Genomic DNA, 10,000 nt, shown 5'->3' with positions numbered 1-10,000 from the left:
TGATATTCTAGGTGTGTGCAAGTGACGAGGCTTCTCAGATGTGCGGTTACCTTAGGATGATGGTCAGAAGGTCATGGAGAAGAGGCTGGTTTGTCCTTAAAGACAGAGTTCTGTACGAGTATAGAGCACCAGAAGATGTGTGTGCTTTGCAGAGCTTCCCCGTCTTAGGGTATGCAGTGAAAACAACACAGGTATGGCAGATTTGATTTTATAACTTGTGCCAATGTGTAAGCATGAAGGTAATACGTTGTATGAGGGTATTAGGTGTAAAGGAGATAGGAAAGTTTTTTTTTTTCTAAACTGAGATTAAGGAACTCTACTTGAAGTTACAGGTATCTCAGTAAACAATCAACATGTTAGTACTTGCTGCTTTAGTTTATTTTTATTCTTGAAGTCCTTGTTACTCGTGGTCTAAATAAGTTTGTAAACTGCTCTTATGTTTATTCAGTGTCATATTCATGACTTATTTTCTGATTTGTATTAGTGCTCTCGAAAGGGCTATTTCAATCTTCCTTATATTTTTAACTAACATATATATTGAATCACTCATTATTATATAATCTCTTGTAATTTCTTCTAAGGATCGAGAGATGACAGAAGGAATCGATGCTTGTTTAGTCTTCCAGCTGACACATTGCAACCAGCCTCCCCTCGTCTTCCAAGCTGACACTCCGCACTTAACCGAGAAGTTAGTATTAATCTATTGATGATTGTGATAGATAGTTGACAATAGTGATAAATTAATTATATTCATGATAACTGACAAATAATAGATAATAGTAACAGAAATGATAATTGTTTTTTATTGTTACTCTTATGTTCAAAATGTGCATGCATCAGAAATGCACCTTGCACAGTCATCTATACTATTATAAACTGTGACCCTTTTGACAACTAAGGAAGATTTTATAAATATTTAATTCAGTTCATCTCTTGACCCAGATATTGACTGTGAATGTAATACTTATCCTTCACTTGTCAGAATGTTTGACTTTAAACATTTTTGTTAAAACAATTGTATTAAAACTACATGGTAAAATAATAAACCATGATGTTAGATATAAGATTTTAAATATCACTGGTGTAATCAAATACTAACCATATTTTACCAAAATATGCGATTGTGTCTAAGTGCTGAAAAGGTTACATGCCAATCTTTAACCCATTTTGTGGTGGTTGGTTGCATATAATAATAATAATAATAGTATTGACCAATGCTAATTGTAGTACTTAATAATGATGAAACCTGTACCATTTACAGTCATACTTCAATATAATTGAAATTATGAAATAACAAAATGCATCCCACTTCCTTACAGGTGGATAGGAGCGATGAGGGAAGCTGTTGTCCTGACCTGAGACCTCAGCAAAGGTCAACCTGTCTGAAATAGTTCTCTTTGCCTGCACCTACAGTAACATGGAGGCTAGCAATCAACACATCCCTGAGAAAAAAAATTATTCCTTCTTTTTTCCATAGCACTCACTTGAACTATGGATGAGACATGGAGAGAACAAATTGTGAACAGGTCTCCATGAAAAGTGAAGTTGTGAAGAAAGAAATGAGAAGTTCTCTGTGGCGTGTGTGATGTGTGAAGCCGAGGGGGATTGTAGTCAAGAGGGTGACCTTTTTTTCCAGCATGAATGAGGCTTTTGAGGCGGTAGTCTAGAGGCTACTCAAGATGAGAGTAATGACAATAGAATCCAAGTGCTGAAGTAGAGCAAATAACACAAAAAGTCTTATGTCTTTCCAAGTCTGTGATGAAAATCTGTTACAACGATGTTATATGTATTGTTGAGATGTTTTATTATATATAAAATTCGGTCAGTATTTTGTGCATAGTCTTCACTCCCTACTTATTTTTCTCTGTACAATATTGACAAATCAGGATTGTTATTGAATTTGCTTACGTTTTAACTTTTTATTTTTACCCCAAGTCTCTCACTAGGAGTGTTTTATTAGGAGCGTGGTCTGTTTTAACCCTATGAATCATCAGTCATTATCAAAGCTCAAGTTTGTATATGGCAGTATCCTGTACCTGTAATGTTTTACATTACATTAGCCATTTTCCCTTCTCCTGTCAGACTACCATCTAATTACCTACTATCTGTCTTTGTCTATATGATTATCTCTGTTACATGTTCTTAAACCTGGTATTATTTATTTTACTCTGTCTATGGTTGCTCCATATATTATCATTATAATTATCAATCATTCAGATGTTTACACAAGAGATCGGATAGACTTCTTTGTCTCCATATTAAACATTTTCTCTTTGAGCGGTGTGTAAATCTACAATATCATGTATCTTTTTTGACATCTGTTTTAATAGAAAGCTTATGAGGTCTTTGTATGTAAAGATTCCCAGATTGTATATATTGTGAATTAATCATTGTGTTTCCATTTTTTTTTTCTTTTCTTTTTCTAGTCATGTCTGCAGTCCTCGTCATCATCACTACCAAAAAAAATCTTACAAAAATAATAAAAAATTGAACTGATGTTAATCTTCTTGCTTTACTGACCCTTGAGATGTGTAAATTTAGTTTCTTGCTTTCACTTTAAAAACTTATTTTTAACTATGAACAAAGATTTGTTGATAACAGACAGATGAATGAAAATCTAAATCATTCAGATTACACAATGTACAATGAATCATATATAAATCAGTCGATTATTAATAGAATTTTTCCAAATTCTGTCCAATTTTGTAAATGAATCAATTTTGTCATGGCCTTCTAAACTTTTGCTATAAAAATATAAACCATTTTCATCTGATAGTCTTCAATACAATGGTTCATCTTTGAATAACTTTTGGGATGTTTGTAAGTAATGTATTTCTTACTATAAATATAAAAACCAGAACTGAGAAAATTAAATTTACATTTGTTAAAATTAGCTACTGGAATTCTACTTACATAGTGTACAGTAACCTTTACTTATATGTCATAGGATAAATCTTCTTTAAACCATCAGTTCTTTAGCTTTGATATAAATGCTTCTTATTCTATATTGTTTTTGTTCTTGGTACATGCTTTACCCAAGGGAACTAAAAGGTTAGTGTACAAGTAAATTCAAGACAAAGAATCATTTCTTTTTATTACTTTTTGCATATTTACAGTCATTTCCAGGCAGAACTACATCAAAGTGCTTGTTTAATGTTCAGTCGTCCTTTATACAAATAACAAGATCAACATAGGTTTCTCTTGCATGAATTAAAATTTAAAAAAACAAGTTCATTGTAAGGCTTAAAATCTGTTACCAATTCTGTCTCATGAAGAGTTACGCAACATTAAATTCCTCTAGAGTGAAATAAATCTGAATACTCAAATCCACTTGTGGAAAGAGAAAAAGAAAAAAAATTAAACTTGAAACTTATTCCTCATGCAAGCAAAGTGGATGTAGATAAGATGCATGAGATTGACACAGGCCAGAACAGAGCACATTACAAGGCGCTGTGCTGGCCCAGGTGTCCTAGCCAGGATGATAATAACAAGCCTTCCAGTGGCAAGCCCCCCAAACACTATTGTAAGAAAGAAGAAAACTCCATGGTTCTCCTCCTGGTGCAGTACCTCGGCAATGAGCAGCACAAAGCAGTGGCCAGTAAGGCTGTAACCCGTGATAGAGAGGAACTGTGGCAATGTGAGGTTTGTCTGGCAAAAGTATCCCAGGAGGAAGGCCATCATAGACAGACCCAGCCAGTATCCCACAGTTAGCTTTGCTGTTGCTGCTAGGTCCCACAATAGTGTCCGCTCAGGGCTGTACAGGCCATAAAGAAGGATGGTGGCTAGGGATACCATGATTAACAATGGGCCTTTCAGGTCAGAATAGACACGTCTGAACTCTGGGAAAAACAAAGGGGGTGCCATGGATGACAGGACTCTGTGTGGCAATCTTCGATTGGCTACCTTGAAGTATGGTCTCAAAAGCAACAATGCGTTAGTGAAACAATCTAGCGGGGAGTTCTGCCTATATGTGCGTGGCTCAAAGCCTGAGTCCAAGGACTCTATTGTAACAATTGAGTGACCTTTGTGCGACATGGCTGACTAACTGTCCCTGTTGTGTGATACAGTAAGTACAACGGCTGAACAACCTTCTGGTTATTAAATGATGCCCTACTTATCAGGAACAATAATCTTTGAAGACAAATCTCTACTGCCTACCAACAATGGTAACAAGAAGTGGGATATCCCAAAGTTTTTACTACAACCTTGGACTCGTCACAAGAACTCACTGCACCAGTCAGCCAAGCACTGATAACATTCAGATGCTTGGTTGGAATTGGCAGCCACCAAATCCTGTAGCCACTCCAAGAACAATTCCCGGTTCTTCTTTAGTACAAGGAACTGCCCAAGGACAACATAAGCCTTATCAAATCCCCTGTTCTCCAGTCGTTTGCCCAGAACTTCACCAATACCTGCCAGTTCAGTCACAGGTTTGTCCCCCATTGGCTCTGCCACAAAGAGTGTGTGCTTCTGCGATGTTGTTGTCATTGTTACCAATCATACCCAAGACTCACGTTGATTACTAAAGATGTTTGTTTCAGGCCTGCAAAATTTCAAGAACAATACCAATCTTCACACCTTGCACAAAGGATACCTGAATGCACAAACAATACACATCACAAGCTCACTCTTAAATGTTGAATCCCATCTCTCTCATACACTTTTTATGAGCTTCTATGAGTTCTGTACAATTCTCCTCGCCATTCTCTATGATGCAAGCGTCCCGTGCCCTCTTGGTTTCTGGACATGCACAGCAAGCCTTGCACTTGGGCTTCTTCTCCTCAGTCGACTTTTCAGCATCGGTCTGTACAGTGTCTGCAGCTCCCTCAGGCATGCTGATGTTATGGGACAGTTTAGGATTTGATTATGCTTACAAAGAAAACCTCAAGGAGGGGAACAAGGGTACCTTTCACAAGACTCCTTTACTTCTTGGTTTTGCTTTCCTCCTCAATTTTCTTGAAACCCTCTTTTACCTCGTGTGTGAAATCCTGGCGAAACTGCTGCAGGCGCTTGCTTGCTTCTGAGTCAAGTGCTTCTGATGCTGCAACTTTTCCACGCTGCAGGGCGTAAGCAGTGATTTGGGCTGCACGGCGGATGGGATATGACTCGGAGAGCTTCTCAATAACTTCAGGGTTGTTGAGGATCCGGCTCAGGAGATATCGTAAAACCATAGCAAGTTCAGCTTCTGTAAAAGGGGTTGAAAGCATTAATTACTATAGAGAAGCAATGGGAAGTTGATGGGAATGGAAGAAGGTGAGAGATAGGGAGATTTAGAGAGGGTATCCTCACAAGGGGTAATGCCTATAAAGGCTTATAGCAAACAAACCATCACTCAACCAGAAAAGATATTTTCAAATTACAAATTTGTTTTTCCAGAATCACCATATCAAAAACAAGGCTGAATCTTGCTCATTAGAGAACACTAACAAATTAGCTTCTAGTGAGGGGCTTCACTCTTGGTTTTGTACTTCAAGAGCAGTCGCTTCTTCAGTGCCAGCTGCTTCCTGAGAGCCTCAAGGCGACGGAGCTGTTCCTCTCCACTGTATTCCACACCTGGCAGCTTCCTCACCTGATGAGCAGTGACATACAAATATCAATACAAAGAGGAATATACGCTCTTACTTTAACCCTATTTATTTCATGAATATCATTCTAAACACAAGGCATTAGATGCATGCCATAATGTAAGGTCGGTCTCAGTATTTAAGTTAAGGCAAATAAAATAATTTTAAAACAGGGAAAAGGAGTCAAAAAAGGAAATATATTGAAAAGGAGACCATTGAATCTCAAAGCATTCTGCATCTCTCCTTATTTTCCAACATTCAATATCTAACAGTCTGTCTCACCTGTTCACGAGCTGTCTGGATCTTGCGCTGCAGTTCAAGGACTTTCTGGCTTGACTCCTGAGACACCCGAGCAACGTCAGTCTGTTCCTTCTCCAAGCTGGAAAAAGGAAGAGAAATATGTTACCTTAAATATAGGAAAACCTGTGATAATACACTTTCCTTAATCTATACTTAATATTTATAAAGAAGGTATGGGTCAGGTGAAGGAAGACATATTAGTAAATGAGGGGGTCCACAGGAGAAGCCCACAGCAAGGGGAATATGGAAAAGGTTCAGTGGCAGAGCCCCTTTTCAGGTAGGTTTCTGGTTCACAGGCCAGTCTTTTTGTGCATTTAAGATAGTGTTTGTATATTAGCACAACACCAAGTGAAATTTTCCTTGTACTAACCTTGGATCTGGGTTTTCCTTTTATACACTTTCTTTTACGACCAAAGATACATCACTCATGCATAACTATTAATTATAATGTAACTGCACTGATCTACTTTCCCATATCTATGTACTCATATTATTATTATATTTCTTTAAGATGTTGTTACAGTTGTCTTGACCCCTTCAATCCCGATGAAAAGACCATCACGTCATGAAAAAATTTGGCTTGACATGGACATAGGGCTGACATGATCATGCCATCATGGGCAAAAAAGACTGTGGGCTGGGTAATGCGAACTTGCTGTCATGAGAGAAGGCCAGGGTGATGGAAAAGGCTTGCCACGAGTACACAAACCTCTTGGTGGGTAATTACACTCATTTGAGGTTTAGAAAGGGGCTTTAGCATTATTCCCACTGATAATGAGTGTGAAATGTAATATCAATAAACCATAGCTGGAATAGCGTTAGCTCCAGGGAAGACACTATTTCCAAGCACAGCATTGTATTTCTGGTTGCCATGACCTGCAGTGCAGGTTGTATTACAAAAAACTGAATATTACAAATATTTAAAATACATGACAAATACCAAATGTTACATATTTATTGTTTACTACAAAGAGAGAGATGATATAGAGTTTGTGCAAGGAAAACAGCCTATTACTATCAGGATAAAGCAATTTGAAAGACAAATATGAACATTAGAAAATGGCAAAAATACTAAAAACTTACACGCAAATAACTTTGTAAAGGAGAGGCATATAATTATCGCATGAGTATTCAGCCACAATCTTGGCCCCTAGAGAAGGAGAGGGCATAATAGGAACTTGGGAAAATATCAGTAGAATGGAATAAATATGTAATTATAATGGTTCAGGTTTATGATCAGACCACACTGACTACGAGAAACTTAATTATAGCATTGTAGGCAATGAAAAACTACATTCAATGCTAGCAAAATTGACTTGCAGAAGCGAACATGTTCAAGTTAAACAATGAAATTATGGCGCGCAGAATGCCGCATGCCTCCAGCAACAAAGTCCAGTAGTTAGTAGCGATCTACAGGCACCAGTAGGGAAGTTAGACAAGTGGGAGGTGGTCCGGGGGCAAAGCCCCTGGCAAAGAAATACAGTAATCATTAGGGGGTCAGGGGACAAAGCCCCTGTTAGGGAAATAAGCCAATCAGGCGGGGGTCTAGGGGCATAGCCCTCGGGTTAGGAGTTTTTTTTGGTTTATATGGCTATCTTATTGGTAGTTTGTGTGTTTAAGATGCGGTTCACTCACTCGTTCGTTCGTACAACACCGTGGCAAATCATCCGTGGCCAAATCTTCTCTTGGGTTTTTACAATTTCCACTTTTGATCATCTGAAATTATATTCTTGGCTCGGATCTTCGATTTTCTACATTATTTTGCTCTTTGAAATGCATGGTATGAGCGAAATCACTTCCCCCATGCATTTATGTTCAATATTCTTCTTATTTAAGCCTGTTTTACCTTTTAATTTCTCTGATATACTTCATGCCCTCAACTGCTATCGGGATTTAACATATCAAGATCGTCGGCTGTGATTGCTACGGAAATGATTATCAGATTCATTTTCATCACATCAACATAAATCTGATGATATGAATATTGTCTGGGAAGTCCCGATTGTCATAATCGTAACTATATCCATGTGTGGTAGAAGTTACTTAGAGCAACATGTATAGATAGAGGGAAATGGACATCGCCATCTTTTAGAGTAGAAAAAATTGAATGGGATAAAACATAGTTTAAGCTGCTGTGGCCTCATAATCACTGCAAAATGATGAAATTATACCTCACTATCACCACTAACATTGTAAGTCGAGCTTCTTGTTTCCCATGCCAGGAATAACACAACCCTGACCATTACTGTGATATCCAAAGTAGTTTATGTGTTATTACGCATTTGTCAAAACAATATTTGGCTAATTATCAGTATCTGCTGTTACACACTTAAGCTTTTAAGTCATTTCATACAGTCATAAGAATATCCCCGAACCAGCACAACAATGAGAATGCAACATTTCTCACCAGCATTCTGCCATGAAATGACCGGCTCTTAACTCTCAAACCTTGCGGCTGGGTAATAAAAGTGTGAAACATATGATGCACAGATAATTCTAAACAATTGTATAGATAAATCTTAAAACACAAATTAAGTATAACAACATTAAAAAAATTCTTTAAAAGCATAAATGTGTAACAGCAGACACTGATAACTGGCCAAATATCATTTTGACAAGCACGTAGTAACATGATCTACTTTGGATATCACAGTAATGAGTTATGCGGTCAGGGTTGTAAAATTCGTGGCAAGATGAGTGACTTTGAATGCGAGCTGTGATATGATGGGTATATTTTCATCATTTAGCAGTTCCTATGAGGACACTGTATCGTAAATTATGTTGTATCTTGTTCTATTTCTTCCACCCTATAGGATGACGGTGCCCATTTCCCTCTATCTGCGCACATCGCTACAAGTAACGGTAATTGTTACAGAGAGCGACGCATCCTCCTAGAGACTAAGTCACAAAAAATTGATGTTTTTCTGCATGAAATCCTATGATTTCATCAAATTTCAGCGTTGTCTCTTCTGCGAATGAATCGTTCAGGAGATTGACTACCATTTCTCCATCAATGATATTGATAGAGATAAAACAAGCTTAAATAAGAAGAATATCAATCAAAAATGCATAAAACTAGCACAAAAAACGCTTAAAATCTGTCAACGAAACTCTATTAGATGTAACCGCCATCTTTGAAATTTTACGGGCTGACGCACCAGAAATCAAAAACTCTATGGGAACCCAACCCACATTTCGGTAAAACTCTTCGGGAATTCACACGTTCCAATCCCCCAAAAAAAACCTATTGACCAATAAACCAACCTAATATATCCTTATAAATTGCCGTGACTAGGCGTGCCCACTGCCCGAGAGGAGGGTTGATGGGGGCAAGCCCCCCAACACCACCCAGGACACATTCTCTCCACCACCGTATGTACGGCAATACAGAACTGCATTCACATCATAAAATAATAAACCAGGTAATTGTTACAGAGAGCGACGCACCCTCTCAGAGACTAAGTCGAAAAAAAAAAATGATGTTTTTCTGCATGAAATCCTATGATTTCATCGATTTTCGGAGTTGTTTCTTTTGCGAATGAATCGTTCAGGAGATCGAGTACCATTTCTCCATCGACGATCTTGATTTGATAGTCCCGTTAGCAGGGGAGGGCATGAAGTATATTAGGGAAATTATGGGGTAAAACAAGCTTAAATAAGAAGAATAGTGATAAAAAATGCTTAAAATCGGCCAATGAAACTCTACGGATGTAACCGCCACCTTTGAAAGTTTATGGACTGACGCGAAATAAATAAAAAACTCTACGGGAACTAAACCCACATTTCGGCAAAACTTTACGGGAATTCACACGTTCCAACCCCAAAAAACGTATTGACCATTAAACCAACCTAATATATCAATATAAATTGCCGTGACTAGGCGACTGTCCGAGGGGAGGGTTGATGGGGGTGAGCCCACCAACACCCCCCAGGACACATTCTCTCCACCACGGTATGTACGGCAAGACAGAGCTGCATTCACACCGTAAAATAATAAACCAAATACCTTTATATCCAGAAACGTGAAACTTTCGTTTCTTTGTACTGTTGGTATTGCTTCGATTTTAATCACCTTTTTCGTCCTTTGGAGCTCTTGATGGGCTCAGATATAAAACGGATGGTTACTGAAGTCTAAT

The 10,000-nt window shown here is 38.0% G+C and overlaps 4 protein-coding genes and 1 pseudogene across 5 annotated transcripts in view; 1 reads left to right on the top strand and 4 right to left on the bottom strand.

The window, feature by feature from the left end:
• Positions 1-2,502, top strand: part of LOC113800089 (FYVE, RhoGEF and PH domain-containing protein 6) — a 5,448-nt gene extending 2,946 nt beyond the window's left edge. The window contains exons 5-7 of the mRNA XM_070127225.1: positions 12-191; positions 582-688; positions 1,320-2,502. Of these exons, the coding sequence (XP_069983326.1) occupies positions 12-191; positions 582-688; positions 1,320-1,359 (327 nt within the window). The 3' untranslated portion in view covers positions 1,360-2,502. The remainder of the gene's footprint in view (positions 1-11; positions 192-581; positions 689-1,319) is intronic.
• A 575-nt stretch (positions 2,503-3,077) lies between these two features.
• Positions 3,078-4,035, bottom strand: LOC113800090 (protein YIPF3). The gene has a single exon (XM_027350814.2). The coding sequence runs from the start codon at positions 4,033-4,035 to the stop codon at positions 3,358-3,360; it is 678 nt and encodes a 225-aa protein (XP_027206615.2). The 3' UTR covers positions 3,078-3,357.
• Positions 3,078-4,488, bottom strand: LOC138863190 (barrier-to-autointegration factor pseudogene; annotated as a pseudogene).
• The window catches only part of MED9 (mediator complex subunit 9), an 8,814-nt gene continuing 1,891 nt past the window's right edge, over positions 3,078-10,000 (bottom strand). Inside the window, exons 2-4 of one of the 2 annotated variants that reach the window (XR_003474930.2) lie at positions 5,847-5,943; positions 5,383-5,569; positions 3,078-5,185 (exon numbers count right to left, since the gene is read on the bottom strand). Coding sequence is in view for 1 of the 2 variants with exons in the window: in XM_027350815.2 (XP_027206616.1) it covers positions 5,438-5,569; positions 5,847-5,943 (229 nt within the window). In the remaining variant the exon portion in view is untranslated. The remainder of the gene's footprint in view (positions 5,186-5,382; positions 5,570-5,846; positions 5,944-10,000) is intronic. The other variant, XM_027350815.2, reaches the window with a different exon arrangement.
• LOC113800118 (protein NCBP2AS2 homolog) lies at positions 4,491-5,171 on the bottom strand. The gene is made up of 3 exons (XM_027350845.2): positions 4,927-5,171; positions 4,660-4,835; positions 4,491-4,543 (listed from the first exon to the last, which is right to left on the bottom strand). The coding sequence occupies exons 1-3, from the start codon at positions 5,169-5,171 to the stop codon at positions 4,491-4,493; spliced, it is 474 nt and encodes a 157-aa protein (XP_027206646.2).

The sequence above is a fragment of the Penaeus vannamei genome, chromosome 11, assembly GCF_042767895.1.
Source record: "Penaeus vannamei isolate JL-2024 chromosome 11, ASM4276789v1, whole genome shotgun sequence".
Taxonomy (NCBI): Eukaryota; Metazoa; Arthropoda; class Malacostraca; order Decapoda; family Penaeidae; genus Penaeus; species Penaeus vannamei.
The sequence above is the reverse complement of the archived record's forward strand: the minus strand, read 5'-3'. Positions and strand labels throughout refer to the sequence as shown.

What these genes read in the sequence shown, in the direction of transcription:
- LOC113800090 (XM_027350814.2), bottom strand. Translation starts at nt 4,035, where the DNA reads ATGTCGCACAAAGGTCACTCAATTGTTACAATAGAGTCCTTGGACTCA.
- LOC113800118 (XM_027350845.2), bottom strand. Translation starts at nt 5,171, where the DNA reads ATGGTTTTACGATATCTCCTGAGCCGGATCCTCAACAACCCTGAAGTT. An exon ending in GAGGAAAGCAAAACCAAGAA is followed by an intron (nt 4,836 to 4,926) that starts GTAAAGGAGTCT and finishes CCATAACATCAG; the next exon opens with CATGCCTGAGGGAGCTGCAG. An exon ending in CATAGAAGCTCATAAAAAGT is followed by an intron (nt 4,544 to 4,659) that starts GTATGAGAGAGA and finishes GAAATTTTGCAG; the next exon opens with GCCTGAAACAAACATCTTTA.